Source organism: Haliaeetus albicilla, chromosome 8 (genome assembly GCF_947461875.1).
Source record: "Haliaeetus albicilla chromosome 8, bHalAlb1.1, whole genome shotgun sequence".
In the NCBI taxonomy this organism is placed as follows: Eukaryota; Metazoa; Chordata; class Aves; order Accipitriformes; family Accipitridae; genus Haliaeetus; species Haliaeetus albicilla.
In genome coordinates this window covers 1,811,647-1,828,106 of record NC_091490.1, presented here as the reverse complement: position 1 = coordinate 1,828,106, position 16,460 = coordinate 1,811,647, and the positions used below count along the sequence as shown (strand labels likewise).

General features: G+C 46.5%; 1 protein-coding gene across 3 annotated transcripts in view; it reads right to left on the bottom strand.

The window, feature by feature from the left end:
• The window catches only part of WLS (Wnt ligand secretion mediator), a 42,951-nt gene extending 27,770 nt beyond the window's left edge, over nucleotides 1-15,181 (bottom strand). The window contains exon 1 of one of the 3 annotated variants that reach the window (XM_069788423.1): nucleotides 15,046-15,181. Coding sequence is in view for 2 of the 3 variants with exons in the window: in XM_069788421.1 (XP_069644522.1) it covers nucleotides 9,855-9,960 (106 nt within the window). In the remaining variant the exon portion in view is untranslated. Of the gene's footprint in view, nucleotides 1-9,854; nucleotides 10,129-15,045 lie in introns of those variants that run through there. The other 2 variants (XM_069788421.1, XM_069788422.1) reach the window with 2 other exon arrangements.
• Nucleotides 15,182-16,460: the final 1,279 nt, after the last annotated feature.

Here is a 16,460-nt window from a genome sequence, read left to right as displayed (position 1 = left end):
CACTGGATCAAGAGAGGCACTGGGAAATCCTGCTCTCGCCTGCAAGGGTGAAGCCTCCCCACGCCAAGCAGCAACCGCATTTACAGTATTTGGTGATTGCATGAGAGCGTCCACCATGGAGCACGTCGTATGGACACAACATGACCGCCAACACAGTTCACTTTTCGACTAGAAGAGTCACAGTCGGTTTTCCCTAGAGCTCCCAGTTCTCCTGCATGCTGTGTCCCAGGTTTTGCTCTTCCCTCACCCGACAGACATTTCTGCTCTCCCCTCACCCAACTTACTCCCTTCTGCTGTTGGGTATATTTACAGCTGATGCTCGCCTGACCCTACAGAAAATTTAGGGCCCAAAGCTTAGTTGACGGAGAATACGAAGACCAAGAATAAATAACCATAGAGGAAGGAGGCCTTCTGGTGGCCATGGACCTTGAGGAATCTTCAAGCATGGGGAAAAATGACATTTTGCTTTCAAACTTCTAAGAGAAAAAAACTGACATTAAACCCATTAGATCTTTAAGAAGGACAGAAGAAAGCCTACTTTCTCCAAACAGCTATCACTCTTTAATAAATACCCTTTCACATCTTTGTGCCACAAGCAAAACCTGTTCCTACCTATCTCTTGGGCTTACCTCTCCTGCAAAGCATGGTGGGGATGGGCAAGGACAAATGGAACACAGAAAATTCATTTAGCCAAACTCCAGCACCATTCGTAGTCCACTGGACTCACCCTGGAAAATGTTAGCAAATAGCACTGAGCAGCTGCAAAACTCTTTTTTTTTTTAAATTATTATTATTTTAATTCTCAAAGCCCCAGTTCAAGGCTTGACAGCTTTAACATCTCTCTGGTAGAGCAATAAGTAGCTTTTCTTTAGTTTCAGCTATACTGTCCCTGAAGCAATCTCTCTCTATTAACATGTAAGCATTCATCCACCCTTTCCTTTTCCGAGAAAAGCAGCAGAAAATAAGATCCCACTTGTAAAGGGGCTCACCTCAGGATCTATTCCTCAGAGAGAAAAGAAACACTGTTTCTCTGTATTTAGACTTAAATCTTTAGGTTGAAAAAAAAATTACTATAAGTGAGCTCAATTTTTCAGTATTTTCATTTACAATATTACCTATGCCTAGATTTGCATAAGAGCCACCATCACTCAGTTTATTAATTTCAATAAAGTGGATCTTTAAAAAGCTCCTGCAATAAACTCTCAAATAATTCCTTCCTTCTTCCCTCCTCCATACTCCCGCAAACAAGGCATTCAGCCCAGTTACAAGAATAACATCCCCTCTCTGCTCCCCCATGAATATGATATATATTTTGTACCTTCTCATCTAGAACACCTACAGCATTTCAAATTAACTACTGACCCTTGCTCTCACACTATAAACAAGCCCTTTAGAAAATCTCAATTGCATTGTGTCTACATTGATTAAAGCTTGAATCCTACTGACCTCATGTGGTGTTAACTTCTCCCATGCACCAGGAGCATTCTGCTTTTCTACTCAATTACCCCCTTCTGTGCAGAGCCATCACTACCCAATGAGCACACACAATGGACTTCTGCTTCATTACACTAACCAACAGCAGGATAGGAATAAACAAGCTAATTTATCATCGGACAGACTGAGCTTTTCCAACTAGAACAGTGAGAACCTGAATAACATTATATATACCTATTATTTATAAATATGTATTTATTGCAGCATGAAAGTTTTCTTTTCTACCCTCCTCTTCCCTGACCTTGATGCTACCAGTTTAATACGGTAATGACAGTGACCACTAACGCAGTCTTTAAATTACTATTTTTTTATTACTAGTTGCTATTTTGCAAGCTACATGAAAGCCTTTTTCTGAACACTGCAGCAGCTTTTTATATGCAGAATTGCTGTACATTTAAATCATCTAATTCATCTTCAAAAAAAACCAAACCCAAACAAAAAAACCCCACTACCTACTAGAAGCCCACTTCCTTTGGGAAAGGTATTTCTTTCTTACCATTTGACTTCAAGCTTTCACAAGGCCATAGTCCTTTAAAGCCCCAGGGCACCATTTCCATCCTTATTTACAGTGGGAGTTGCCAGACATACTGCTGTAGCTGAACACCCTTGTTTTTAGTCTCCAATAGATTTTTCAATACTACAGGTTTCTCTGTCTTTTTTTGTTTCAGACCATAAAAACGACCCTGTCCAAACCACCAAAGCCTAGTTTGGCAGATTCCTGACCCAAGTTCACGTTCTGCACCCAGGTCTCCTGCTTCAGATGTGGAAAGCAAGCTGCACACCGACCTCCTCTAGTGACAGCGCTGGCTTGGGCAGCACTGGCTTTTCCGCCTCGTCTGGAAATCCCAGTTCGGAGTACGGCTGGATGGAAGGTGATATTTGGTGCCACAGACAGCAGCCCAGACCTCTGCCAAACTCAAACCTACCGTCTTAATAGACTGGGGTGGGAAGTGAGCGGCCAGGATTTGGAGGTCCCTGTGCAAGCACTACAGCCAGCACAACAGTCTTGCTGTGGTTTTGTGGAATTTCTATGCTTTCTTAGCTTCCTGTAACCATGCAGTAGCTAGAGAGATGTGTGTGTATTCGTGTTGGAAGGGTGGCTGGATTTTTTTGCTCAAGGTTTGTTCTTCAATGCTACTTTCGCAGCTTTGGGCCATGTTAGCAGAAAAGTTGTCCGTGCAGCACAGCCTCTTTAGAGCAGCACAAACTGGAGATTTTCTTCAATAAGCCAGTTCTCAAAGAGCCACAGGAGCAGCTGTGCCAAGAGCCTTTAAAACTGAAAGTGCAGCCGGGATCCCCACTGCGGGAACAGGAGTCCAAGCACCCTGCGAGGCTGCTGCCACCGAACAGCAACCAAAGGGCTGCTGGGGAACAGTCTTGCTCTCAGAGAGAAGGGATTATTCCCTCAGCCCCAGGCAAGTCACAAAGCAAGGAAATCTTATGAGGCACTAAAGTACAAGTATATTTGCTGGGAGAACTAAATGAATGACCCCCACGATTCATATACATATGCAACAGCAGCAACAAATGCAAACAAAGAGAGCACTAGCAGTAGGAGTTCCATAAATGCAGAAATATATATCCGAAAATATTTTATTTAGAAGAAAAAAAAAAAAGGTAGAACTGATTTACTAATTGCCACAGACAGTTTGATCTTCTTCCAAGTCGTCCTTTGTCAATTTTCGACTCAGATGAAATGCATTTCCTGCTACGCCCAGCCAAGGTATTAAATCCCTGCAAACAGAGCTCTAAAATAGCAGTATGACCTGACGTTATCTGGCAGCTTTTCTCCTGAGCGACAGCCTGAAATTCCCCAAGTCGCACACTACAGATAAGGAGATACCTTGAAACTGCCAATACTCAGATATGTAAAGAATTTCATCTGCATTTGAATAGGAGGGATCAGATCCTGGGGCACTTCCCCAGGCTGGGGCCAGCAGCAGGCAGTCCTGGAGCAGATGGACACCTTGCGCCCTTCAAAGGCTTTCCGAGGCTATCAGAGAGTTATAACTTGACTTCAAAGACCATAAATGTTATTTACTAACGAAAAGACTTCCTGTTTAATCGTTACCCCTTGCAAAGAGCAGAGAGGCGGCACGACCACCGCTTGGTTTAGTGGTCAGGTCATGTTTAAAACCAAGCCTGTTTAGTTAGTATCAACCCAAAAGAAAAGAGGAGCAGCGAGAGGAGTGTCCTCTTTCCTTAAACTACAAGACACAGAGTTTCCCTGATGCATCTCTCCCAAGTTAACTGTAGTTTGGAAGTGATGCAACTGTGAGAAGAGCAAAAAAACTAGTGCCTCGAAGGATTTACAGCCTCGCTGCCCGCTCCTTGGGCCCCCAGCACGGACGTTTCTGCCTGGGAACTCTCAATTTCTGGCACATTTGCCCATTCAGCTACAGTTACAGCTCTTAAAAAGAAGAATTGAGCAGACCTAAACTAAATAGACATGACCTTTCATGTCTGCTTTTTCATCAGCTCCCAGCGCTTCTGCCAAGGCTGCAGCACTAAAGGAATGTGTCTATACAGAGGAGTCTATTGGCATTCATGTCCACGGTACCGCACCAACCTATTCAGCACAGCCTGGCCATCTTCTGGAGAGGCCAGCGATGAAAGAAAGTCAGGCACATAAAAATGGTCTTTGTCCTGGAGCCCACAGACACTCTTCCCTAGCAGGCTGCACCCACATACCTTAGAAATCAGAGCGTCTTTGCTGTCAAAAGATCAGTTCAGCCCTAAGAAGGTAATGAAATCCTAGGAAAGAAAATTAAATCCTGGAAACTCACTGCTCAGGAGCCAAATCAGACATTTAGATAATGAACTGGAATTGTTGATAGCTGCTCAGCCATTTATACACATGACTCATTATCTCTCTGGGCGAGACACACAAGTAAGAGTTTTATTTGCTCCAGTCAAAACAATTCTGTTTTTTCAACCTTAAGCCGAGGCAAGGGAGCAGTGAACCTGCACCTTCTTAAATGCATCCCCCTCATCCCAGAAGACTCATGTGCTAAATAAATACCTCCACTTTTCCAATCAGTTAAATTTGTAAAGTGTACGGTTGGGCACCGGACTTTCAGTACTTAACTGTATGTATGCCTGCTCCTGGACTTTGTCTTCACTCCAGGGAGGTTCTGCTGCATGCAGTCGGCTCATTTGAACGGAAACCAAGATAATCTGTGACTTGGGACAAGGCGCCCTTGTAGTCCTAGAAGTAACTCACAGAAATTAAGTTATTGAAAAGTTGTCTTTTCAATAACTTGTCTAAAGGAACAGAAGTCACAGTTTTGAAGCAGGAATATTGCTGCCCAGAGCTCTGTTGTCCCATTTCCTCCTGTGCCCTCCATTTCAGCCTGCCCAGCAGCTTTGCTCTTTGCTACAGCCTCCCGCCGTACTGGAAAACCAGGGGCAAGATGCACATTGCTTTGTGAGCAATAGGGAGAGAAAGCTGCAGGGAAGGTGGGGTAACTTCTTGACCCCAGGTCCTTAGAACAGAACAGACCATTCAGCGAAGCACAAGCTAGCTTAAAAACAAACCAGTGAGCGTGCCAGCGTCAGAGGCTGCAGGTTCGTACGTCCACCCAGCTTTAGTGGTGATGAGGCAGTGGCACAGAGCCCACCGAGTTGCACAAAACACTGCCCGGGTGCCGGCAGCACCCAGGAGGCTCAGCGTTCTCCAGTACTCTATGGAAGCTGCAGAGCCATGGAGCATTACAAAAAGCACTCCACACTTTTGAGACTTGATTAACACAAAATTTCCTGCTATCTCTGTGAACTCTGGACAGATTTGAGCAGCAAAGTCCGTTTTCTTTCTTTCCTTTTTTTTTCCTTTTTAAAATCCTGTATATTTAAAAGCATTCCAGGATTCAAAAGAAATTAGAAAGAGGGACACCATCAATAGCTGCCCTCATGGCATACAGAGGAAGGTAATTTGTAATCAAAAGCTTTGGTTTAAAGAAAACCAAGAGGCATTAAACCCACACTAGAGTCAAGTCAGACTTCAATACACACAGTTTCTACCACCTGGCCAGCAGTCAGAAGGAGAGGACACAAAGCTCACCTTTGGCAGTTGTGGTGTGACCTCTGTTGGAACACCCCTGTCAAAATTCCCAGTAACTAGCATGGCCAGATGGATGCCGCAGCTGGTCCAGCTGTGGGAAGGTTTGTCCGAGGCCGTCACCAGCTAACCTGGCTCCACGTGCTGGTTAGCGCAACTCAAAGCCCGGATGAGCCTGGGGGCACCCCTGGAGACAGCCAGGAGGCCAGGTATCTGGCTAAACCTACACAGTACGTATCTCGAAGAGGCAAAGCATACATATGCATAGTATGCAGGGGCTCCTGGGAATGCTGGCTTGACTGTAAATTAGCGTTAGCCTAATTTCTCACAAACATTAATGCTGCCTTGAATGACAACAGAAAACATTCCTGTTTGATCCCATTCCCTATAATATATGTATGCTATTACTCATAGCGGGGTAGTGAAGACAAGGTTTTATTATGACTAATTTTATGGATCATGTTTTATCTAGTACCAATACCTACTAACTGAACACATAACACACACAAGTCCAAAAGCATAACCTTTAAACAAGATGTTTGCCACGGAATGGAGCAGACACCAGAAATTCTGCAGGGTTTGAAAACAGGACGGTTTGAAGCAGTGACAGACCCAGTTGTCTGGAGCCAACAGTTCATTACCGTAGCATGACAGCAAAGAAATGGCTCAATAAAATTCTCTTTTGAGGTGTTTTCTCACTCCCTAGCCTTGCAAAGCTCCCTTAGACTGCCACAGGAGCTTCACCCCAGTAAGGGAATGACTCCCATACATGTACATCTCGTGCTTTGCCAACATACAGTTATCAGCTTTCACGTGGGTTTTGCTTAGAAGACACCTGCTTCTAAATAGAAGAGCTGTTGGAAATGTGCAAGCCATATTAAAACTCAGACATTATGCAGTTGACCATTCAAAAACTAGCGAGAGAACCACCACTGGCAGAAAACCCCAATTTCAGAAAAATGAAGCTTTGTCGTCGTTGTTGTATCAGGTACCAATGTGTTGCATTTGTGTATTTTGGACTTGCACAAGTAATCTGTTAAAATAGAGCACTTAGTCATTGTTTTGAAATATGACCTAACTGACTGCTAAAGGAAAGGCTGGTTTAGCTTTGTAGCCGTGTTCTACTTGTGTACATATTTTGGTTTGTCTAGACCTGAATAAACTAAAATAACTAGATTCTTGGTGTCTGTTTGGTGCGCTGGATCAAACCAGACCAGGAACGCTATTTCAGTGACACCTCAGCTCCCATCCCACCTCGTGTCACACCTCTCTGAAGAGCAGCAGTCCTGTGTCATTGCTGCCAGAGCTATCGGCAGTTTGAGCACTCCTAGCACCGCTTCACTCCCAGCCACGTTGCAGAAGAACGCCAGCCACGCACTCATTTCTCACCAGATGTGTGCCACATGCCAGGGACTAACTAAAGGAGCCAGGACCCCAAGCCGTGGGCCCCAGCTGTGGTCCAAGGGATCGACTGCAAGCCACTGGCTCCGATGGGGACCCCAACAGCGAGGCACGGTTCAGGGCTAATTCCTAGGAAGAGTGTCACGCAGAGCCCTGGGTTGCGATGCCCTGCGTGTCTGTCACTGCACCAGATGTTGGGGACCACACCGAGGTTACACACGAGAACTTAAGAGTTGTTTCACAAGCACCATATACATTTGGACTTCCAGCTCCCAGGAGGGCTGGCTGGGAGCTGTTGGAGCCCATTAATCAGCACAGCTGCCCCACAGCCACTAAGGGAAGAGCCTCTGATGCATCAGAAGCTGTAAATACTGCAGATGAAAAACCAGTTCGGATGATTCATTAGTGAAGTTTTATCTGCTCAAAGATCAGAAGTGGGGTTTTCCAGCAATTAAAGAAAGTTTGCCCACAATAACCCCCTAGGACTTGCCCCTGGCTAGAAGACACACTTACTCCAGCAGTACAAAGTTACCCCGAGTTTGTGCAAGACGTAGCCCAGCGTCGCTATCTCCGTTGGCAGAAGAGCTGCTTGCTGCGGTGTGCCCCCCGTGGCTTTCCGGCCGCAGCATCAGCTTGTGCCCCCCACCCAGGATGGGGCCCCCCCACCCAGGATCAGGGCCCCCGCTGCGGGTGCCAGGCGGCAGCAGCCAGTGAAGCAGGCAACAGGCAAGATGGAAGACTGAATTAACAGCATCTAAGTTCTTTCATCTCCAAATCCCTACAAACCTGAACAAAAACATTCCTGATAATTCCCTATAAAGCTAAACAGAAGTATGTCTGTTCATCACACCTGTCCCCAGATGACAACGGAAACGGGGCTTTCTGATCAACACCCTTCTTTTTCTACAAGCAACTTACTTTTTTTAAACTTAAAAGCGAGAAGGTACTAGAAAAACACTTTTAAGATGAACGCCGAGTCTGGCTTCTCTGCACAACACAGGCCAAGGCATTTTATCTAGTGAATCAGCGTCGGGTTCAGTAACCTGCTCTCGAACCAGCTCTTCAAAAAAAAAAAAAGGAAGGAAGGAAAAAAAGGCAATCCTAATAATATTCAGTGTTGGTTCAGACCCACAAGACTAGAAAAAAAATGGGTTTAATCCAATGTTTGCCACCGACTACTTTGTGATTAAGCAAAGACGAGGAATTGAAGCAAGAGAATGATGGAAACGAAAGTTTTCAAAAATTATGTTTAGTAGAATTCTTATGGCTCTTAAGAACAGATAATTAGAGAGGCTACAAATGCAAAGCACTAATGTGTATCGGGAACACTGAATCTGCTTTCTGAGGAATGGCCGTAGATGTTTCTTCAATACCTCACAAATAAAGACCACGGCCAGAACAGTCCAACTTTTTTCTCCCAAAGAAAACGTGCAACAAATTTTCCCGATGCCCTTTGGGAGCCATGGGACTTGCAGTCGTTACTGAAATCCCCATGGCCCCGAATAGGCGCCTGCACCCAAGGAAAGGGGAATAAACCCTTGGGTGAGGCAGCCCAAAAAGCTGCAGAAGGGGAGAGCGGGGAGGGTTTGGGTCGGGAATTCCTCCACAGGGCAGCACAGCCCTTCCCCAACATCTCCACGCTGGAAATGGCCAAAGTAGCCACAGATACACGACGATCGTTACAAGGAGCCGGTACATAACTCAGCTGCTTTCTAGTAAAAAAAAAAAAAAAATTAAATAAATAATAATTAAAAAAAAAAAAAAATTCTCGGGACTGCCCCCAAACCCTGCTCTCCTCCATCTTTCTCCTTCCATGCCCCAGCTCCTTCCCCAGGCAAAAATCAAAGCCCCCGGCGGCAGAGGGCTAGCGAACCCCGACCGCGAGTTTCTTGCCGAAGGCTCCATCCACGCCAGCCCTTTCCCCCCAGGATTTGGGAACGCTCCCCGCCCGCTAATACAGAAATAAACACAACCTGGGCTTCAAAGTTTTAGGCGAGGAGGTTTGCGTGCGAAAAAGTCGGGCTGACCCGCCGGCTCGGGGAAGGCTGGATACCACCCGGAAAGCTTTCAACGCGGGTGGGGGGACGTGTCCGTCCCCCGTGGAGGGGCTCGGGGGGGGGGGCTTAACCCACGCGGGTTTTCCGTGAGCCGAAACCGACCCAAGCCGACCCCACGCGGTTTCAAGCGCCTCCTGGAAGCGGATCGGGGCGGGTGGGGGGGGGAGCGTGTGCGTGTGTGTCCCGTTCCCCCCGGGAGAAACGACCCCGGACAAAAGCACGAGTGCGGCGGCGCGGGGGGAGCGGCTGCCGGCGGGGGGGGGGGGGGGCAGCTGCCGGCGGGGGGGGGGCGGCCACCCAAAGGCTCCCCACCGCACCCCAGAGAGGGTAAATGCGGTCCTGTCCTCTCCCGGGGCAGCGCCCATTAATTTTCCTTTTTTTTTTTTTTTTTATTTTATTTTTTTGTTGTTATCATTCTGGCAAGCGGTGAGGTTTCCTCCTGCGGTCGGTTCGGAGGCCGAGAAACGGGGAGGGGCAGAGGTACGAAAAGAGCGGAGGAAGATTTTTCTTTTTTTTTTTTTTTTTTACAAAATAAACCACATTTTTTAAAACCCCAACTTTGCGATGCAAGGCTTCCCGGCGCGATCAGTCGCCATACTGACGATCCCCCCCCCTCTTTCTTTAAGTACGGACTGAAACCAGGCCAAAAAAACTTTTCTCTGCCCCTTCTTTTCTCGCAGGCACTAGAGTGAAATGTGCACAAAGAGGCCCAGGGAGCCGTGTTTTCTTAACTACAATAGCAGGGCTAATTAGATCATAGGAGCGAGTCAGCGATACTGTAACAAGTAGCTAAACAACACGGGCGAGGAGAGGAGGAAGAGAAAGTTTGCACCTTCGGCACTCACCGATCAGACCTCCCACCAGAAAGGCGATGACTTGGAAAACCAGCAAGATCCCCCCGACGATGCACAGCTTTTTGGTGCTCATGTTCTCGATGATGGCCCCAGCCATCTTCGCCCGACGCTTAAAACCACCCCCCCCCGCTCCCCGATTTGGGGCGGGGGGGCAGCAGTAAGCCCGGACTTAGGCGGTTGAACGGGCTGACGGACCGCCCGAGGTTCCGCACTGATTGCCCGGCCGGGAACCGGCTTTCGGGAACCGGTCCCCCCCCCTCCCTCCCTTTCGCCCTGCTCCCGCCGCCGCCAGCCGTGATTGTGGCCGCTGCTCGGTTGCATGTGGCTGCTTTAAAGGAGCTGGCAGCGGGTCACATGACGCCGCCTCCGCCGCCCCTCCCCGGTCCTTCAGCCCCGCCGCCGGGCCCGGCCCCGGTCGGGTGTGTCGTGGCCGTGTGTCCCCCCCCTACTCCTCCTCCTCCTCCTCCGTGTTTTCTCCAGAAGGGGCCGCAGCCGACCGGCCCGGCCGTCCCGCGTGTGTGTGTGTGTGTCGTTCTCCCACCCCTCAAGGCAGGCAGCAGCCTGGAGGCGGCCTTGGGGGGGGGGGATGCAGCCGCCTGCCTTTACCGGCGCTGCAGGTGAACGGCGCGGCTGCCTTGTCCCCCCCCCGCTTCGCCCCGGCCCCGAGGAAGATGTAGGCAACGCCTGCTTGATATCAAGGAAACGTTTCGGCAGGACGCGCGGAGCGGGCGGCTCAGCCTCCCCCGGCATCGGCGGGCGGGCTGGGCTTCCAGCGCGGCTCAACTGCGCTATGACGTTTTCTCCCATCTTCTGACGTCCCCGCGGCTCCCAGGCAATGCTTTGTCCTTCCCTCAGCCCCCGCTCCCGTTCACCTCGGTAGCTTCACGCCCGGCGGTTCTCCCAGTTGCCCTCCCCACGTCTCAGACAAGGCAGGGCCGGGATGCTGCGGGACCAGTCCCGCGCCCTGGAAGCTGCTGGATTCCCGCTCCGAGGCGGTCCGTCTGCTGGGATGTGACCCAGAACGAGCTCGCTAACCCCTGCCACCATCTCTGGGTTTTAGCGTTAGTGCCTTCCCGACCCTCATGGGATACCACGAGGATCCGTGCTACGCCGTCCCGTTAGACCCGTCCCCTTCACTGTGCGATACCGCTGCGTGCAACTGGAACTGGACGGCGCGCCGGTGAAAACACTCCTCGAGGACGAGTAAGCCGTGAAAGGAAACAACTGGTGACAAAAATGCAGGAAGGAACTATCAAAACGAAAGACGGGTCAAATATTTAGGGGCACGAACCAGTAACAATCTGAAGCAAACAGGAACGAGAAAAAAAGTTTAAAAGAAGCCAATGCAAAAAACCCAACGGAAATCACAGTAAGATAGCAGAAGTGTTGGCAATGCCATGTGGTAGCCCTATAGCCGAACCCACTGGGATTCCAGCAACGTGTTCAGTTTGTTCGGGATAAGGGAGCATCTGCACACCGAATTGCCTTGCCTGGCCTAACGGGAGCTTTGCGCGTTACAACGATACAGGTAAGCAGCATCAAAAACGAATCTAGAAATTCAGGGAAGAGTAGAGAAGCAGAGGGCACAGGGTTTGACTCGTTAAGGAAAGACCTTACCAGCCCTTGCCCGCACAACGTATAGCCAACGCAAGGAGGTGAGCGCAAGAACTGCCGTGTATTCGGTGTTTTTTCGATAGATGTTTAGGAAGAGGTCCCCTTCAGAAAGGGGGAGAGTACGCACCCCTGCCCCGGATCAGGCCTCAGTCACCGCCGCTAACTCACTGCCTTTGCACCCTTTCCGTGACCACAAAAAGGACTGCAGCTGGCAACTCAAGTCTTCCCCAGCAAAGTGGGCAAATTCCTCTCCTGAGCCTAGAACCCGGCCCTCCAAGGTTCAGCACGTTCAAAGGAGCATTTGACGCGCAGGACCCCCAGGGTGCCAGAGACACGCAAAGATGTAACGCTGGAGGCCAACCAACCATAATAGTGAAGTATTTTGGATGATGTAGTAAGATGTGATACTACAGTCAAGATCCTGGATATAACAGAATCCACCTGAAAAGGATTGCAGCAGTGATCCCCAAATGCTTATGCTGGTTTTCTAGCACTAAGTCTTTGGCTTCCAAAGCTGGTCTTGAAAAAATAAATGAAACCAAGCTCATGTGCTACTTTTGCATTTTACTTCTGTCATCTTTTCTTGATTTGCAGAGCTAACAAATTCTCTTCTTCCAACCATCAGGCTAGTAATCTAAGTTGGAATATAGGTGTCAGGGATAACTTTAGAGATTTTGTGACTGCGGGACAGTTTATTCTTTTAGAATATTGCAAGTTTAACTTTTTTTTTTTTTTTAGTTTAGCTTTAGCTTTCCTTTTACATTAGAGTTATGACTTCATTGTTAAAAATAGCTCTTAATGGACAAGTCCTTTGTAGCCATTATGAACCCACTAGGATCATTCACACAGACGTGCTTCCAAAATCAAAGCCTGTTAGTGGCTTTTTGCCAAGACAATTAAAGACTTAAAATACCAAATACTTTATACTGAAATTTAAAACAAAACAAAACAAAACAAACCGACATAGAACAATTGCTATTAAAAAGGCTTATTTTGAAATACCTAATACTAATTTTTCGGATGTCTATCTAACACTTAACGTTGATTCTGAGTGTTGACTTTTGCTATTTTCCCTGTTGGAAATGGCAAAAGCTTTTGAATTTCGTTCGTTCCCTTACAGTCTGCAGTCACCACTGACTAGGAGAGAATCTTGGCAAGTCCAGGCCGCCCTTTGAGGTCCCACAGCTACCCAAACACAAGGATGTATATGGCTGAACACCTCTGGAGCCACGAATGCCACTAAATCCAATCTGCCTTAATGACTCTACAAAAGTTACATGGTGCAATCTTCCGTTAAATGTCCCGTTTGTTCCAAGCAATTTATTTCTGGGAAAAAAACCTGAAAGGTAGAGCTAAGAAAAAAGAATAAGAAAATAAGAAAAAGAATGCCATAAGAAAAAAAATGTTGAGTGAAAAAAGTAAAATAATAAAAACACAGGAAACAACAGTTCACATTTATAAGGCACTTTCCATCTCTACCACATTCCTACATCTTTAATACTGCAATGTTTAGAGATATTAATCACGTGTGACTTTTGACATGCATCCAAAGGACGTATAGAGCACATACCATAGTGAGCTGGGACCTCTCTTTTGCCAGAAAGTGACCATGCACAAAATCTCACAAGAGAGAAACTGGCCCACAGTGTGTTAGAAAACACATCTCTAGCCATCTTTCAGCTGTTTACAAATCACAATTTCTATCTCTGTAAGGTCTCCAGAATCAATCATCTGGGAACTCATCTACTTGCCGCTTATTACATTATTTTTTCCTGACTGCTTTAGGCTGTTTTGAAAGCCTCAGCTATTAAAATAGCTATCCTACAGTCCGCCCCAGGCAGGAGGAGGAGTCGTTCCACAGAGAACTCTTTGCAGGGTTGGGCCTAGAGCCCAGATTTTCAAAGTGGTTTAGCTGCCAAAAGATATAGGTAAGGGCTCAGTGGGATTTCCACAAGCTCCTAGTTTTTGGTGCTACAAGTTACTGCAAAAGTTTTGAGAAAACTTCCTTTGGATGCTCAGTTTGCACAGAGGTCAAACCCTCTGTAAGTTTCAGTATTTTTTCTCCTCTGTTGTCTCATGTCAATTAGATGCTTAAGAGAAATAATTTGAAAAAAAAATGCTAGAAATAAGAGGTATTTTCCAAACACAACTCTAAGAGAGGGACATACGCTACAAATACAACATAAAGGCTTGACAGAGGAACATCTATGATCTGGATTAGGAAGCCAAATGGCATGATCATAGCAATAATTTCTAGCTTTAGAAAGCTAAAAAAAACCCAACAAACCCAAACCCAAACCACCCCAAAATCAAAACCCCCACCACAGTTATTTGGACTTAAGTTGCTGCATAGAAGTTCAGTATTGAGCTGCTTCATTTTTGCTCTACAGAGGCAAGTCGGGGGGGGGGGGTGTTAATAATAGCAGCATTGTTGTTTACACCACTACAACAGTGGACTCGGATCCCATATGTAAAATACAAAGTACAGTAGTGGACAAAAAGCTGATTAAATCATGGTCATCTACCACCAGATATAATCTTTTGAACTCTAGTTTGTACTTGCCCACTTTATTTACAATATAGCCTGCAACATAACAACAACAGACCTGTAGGGATTAAGCTTTGGCTCTGGTCTCCAGTTTGTAGGCTATATTTTCCAGTGTGGGTATTGGCGTTGCTTGATGCTATGACTACAGTTTCTTGTTTTGTTTGGGATACACCTAACACATTACAAAGTTACCCCTAATAGTAAATAATGTGTAGTTTGCTGCTACAGGGGAAAGACAATTAAAAGCGTTCAGGAACACTGCTTACTCCTCAGTACTCCTAACTGCTTTTATAGGTAACTTTCTGGTTTTGTTCTTTTACAAATACTGATAACATGGAAAATTTTCTCATAGAACAGGAAAAGGGCGTTTTCTGTTATTTCTAGTGCACACACAGATGGTGGGGAACATTTTATCTTTGTAAGAAAAGCCTTGTGTGGCACACACACACAAAAATGTGTGGGGGTTGAGATTGGTCAGTAGACAGAGATCTACAACTCGTAACTACCCATTGCGGTTAGGATTAGGAAGAAAATCGACAGGTATGCAATATTTCATCTTAAGCAAGCCCCACTCTATAATGTAAATATTTTGAGTGATTTCCAAGCCCCGTTGTAGTTCAAGGCTAAACACTCATCCACTTATTAGGAACCAGTTTTTGGTTTTGAGTTTTGCCACTGTTTATACATCTGGGAACTCAGAGCTAGGCTTAATTTTTTTTTTTTTTCCTGCATGACACCTCTTAGTTAAGTGTCACCCAGCCTGCTAGATCTGAGATCCCATGCTGTTCTTCAGGCTTTACACGTGCAACCCGAAACTCTATCTCTGCCAGGAGTCATGGACTCCTCACACCATTTCTTTGATGACAATACGGCAAGAAAGAAGGGAACAGCAACTTAGCAAGGGAATTACCCAGCCACCCGGATTTTAATCTTAAAGCCCACAATGACCACAAATAGCTGAGAACAGAAGACCTACAGAGTACACCCCCAAATGCCCACTCCCAGCTGGTTTGTACTTACTGGGCTCCTCAGCAGCACTGGGTGGGTGGCAATGGCCAGCTTAGGTCCTTCAGAGCAACCGGCTCCACTCAGCTGTCCCTTTGTCCTCTGCTTCCTCACCAAGTCCTGCCTGTCTCGGTAAGGAACTGGGCAAGAAAAGCCGTAATTCACTGGGTGTGGACCAGCATCTGAAAAACATTGAGAGCAGTCCCAGATAACTCTTCTGATGGCTCTTCTCTGATATGCTTTCAGTCAGATGACAAAGCCTTCCTCACATTAGGATGAAGCTTCAATAGGGGCATCAAGGCTTCCATTAAGTATGTGAGACAAAACTAAGCTGATAATTTGACAGAGGGCACATTTTAGCTTGCTGAACTGAAAGTGCAGACTTGTGATATCCTGAAGGAAGGGCCAATAACAGTGCATTAAAATAATTTATTAAAGACTGTCTAAACTAGATTTTAAAATTTTATTTATAGTCTTTACAGTTACCGTGTGGTTACAAGGCTCAAGCCCTCCAAAGCAAATCTGTGGAAAGTCTTTTATTCAAGTCTGCCAAGCTGTCTCTTTCAGCCATTAATCCAATCATCAAGAGGCAGAGTTTCTGCAATGGGATATCTGAACAAGTCTAGGGAAGATTTATCATTAGTCTATCACTAAATTTCCAAGTTCTTCCATTCAAACCTCTTCCATAACATCACAATCATTTGGCAGTAAGTACAGCTCTACCTGAATACTTCTAATTGATTGATTAAGTAATCACCTGGAGGCCCAAAAGACTTTGCTCATCAAAACCACTCCTAACAACCCCCACCCCCACATGACTACCTCCCAACTCTACAAAATCCATTTAGAAAAGCCACAGCTCAAAAGCCACATAACTCAGGTCACTCGGAAGGTTTTGCTAATCCACAGTTGAGGGATGACAATATACCATGCTGGCCTGGTCTAAATTTGTTGTACCAATTCAAATGGAATCCCTGATATTTTTGACAAGTGCAAGTTTGTGTGATCAGTGTGCAGTGGACCACGCATCATTGGCCAAGGTTGTGTGCAGCCTCTCACAACTTTCCCATGGACCATTTTGCCAGTTCTTCTTGCCTCTTCTCAGTCCTCTTGAAAATGCAAGCTTGGAGCTCTGCTCTTTTATTTTCTCTTAGGACTCTCTCTATAGCTGGGCCTTTCCTCAGCCACCATCCCTCACACTGCATCTCCCACCTTGCATCAAACTTCTGCGATGGCTTTTACCACGGTCACTCCACCTCTCATAGGGCTTCCTGCCTTGTGTTGAACCTCCATATCAAACCCTATCCAAAATTTGCCACTTCTGGCATCTACCATAATATCATGGCTTTCCTTCACAAAGACCTTTGCAGTCTGGCATTTCTCTACCTACATGTCTGTGTTTTCATCCACTCCAGTGATGGGTATTACAG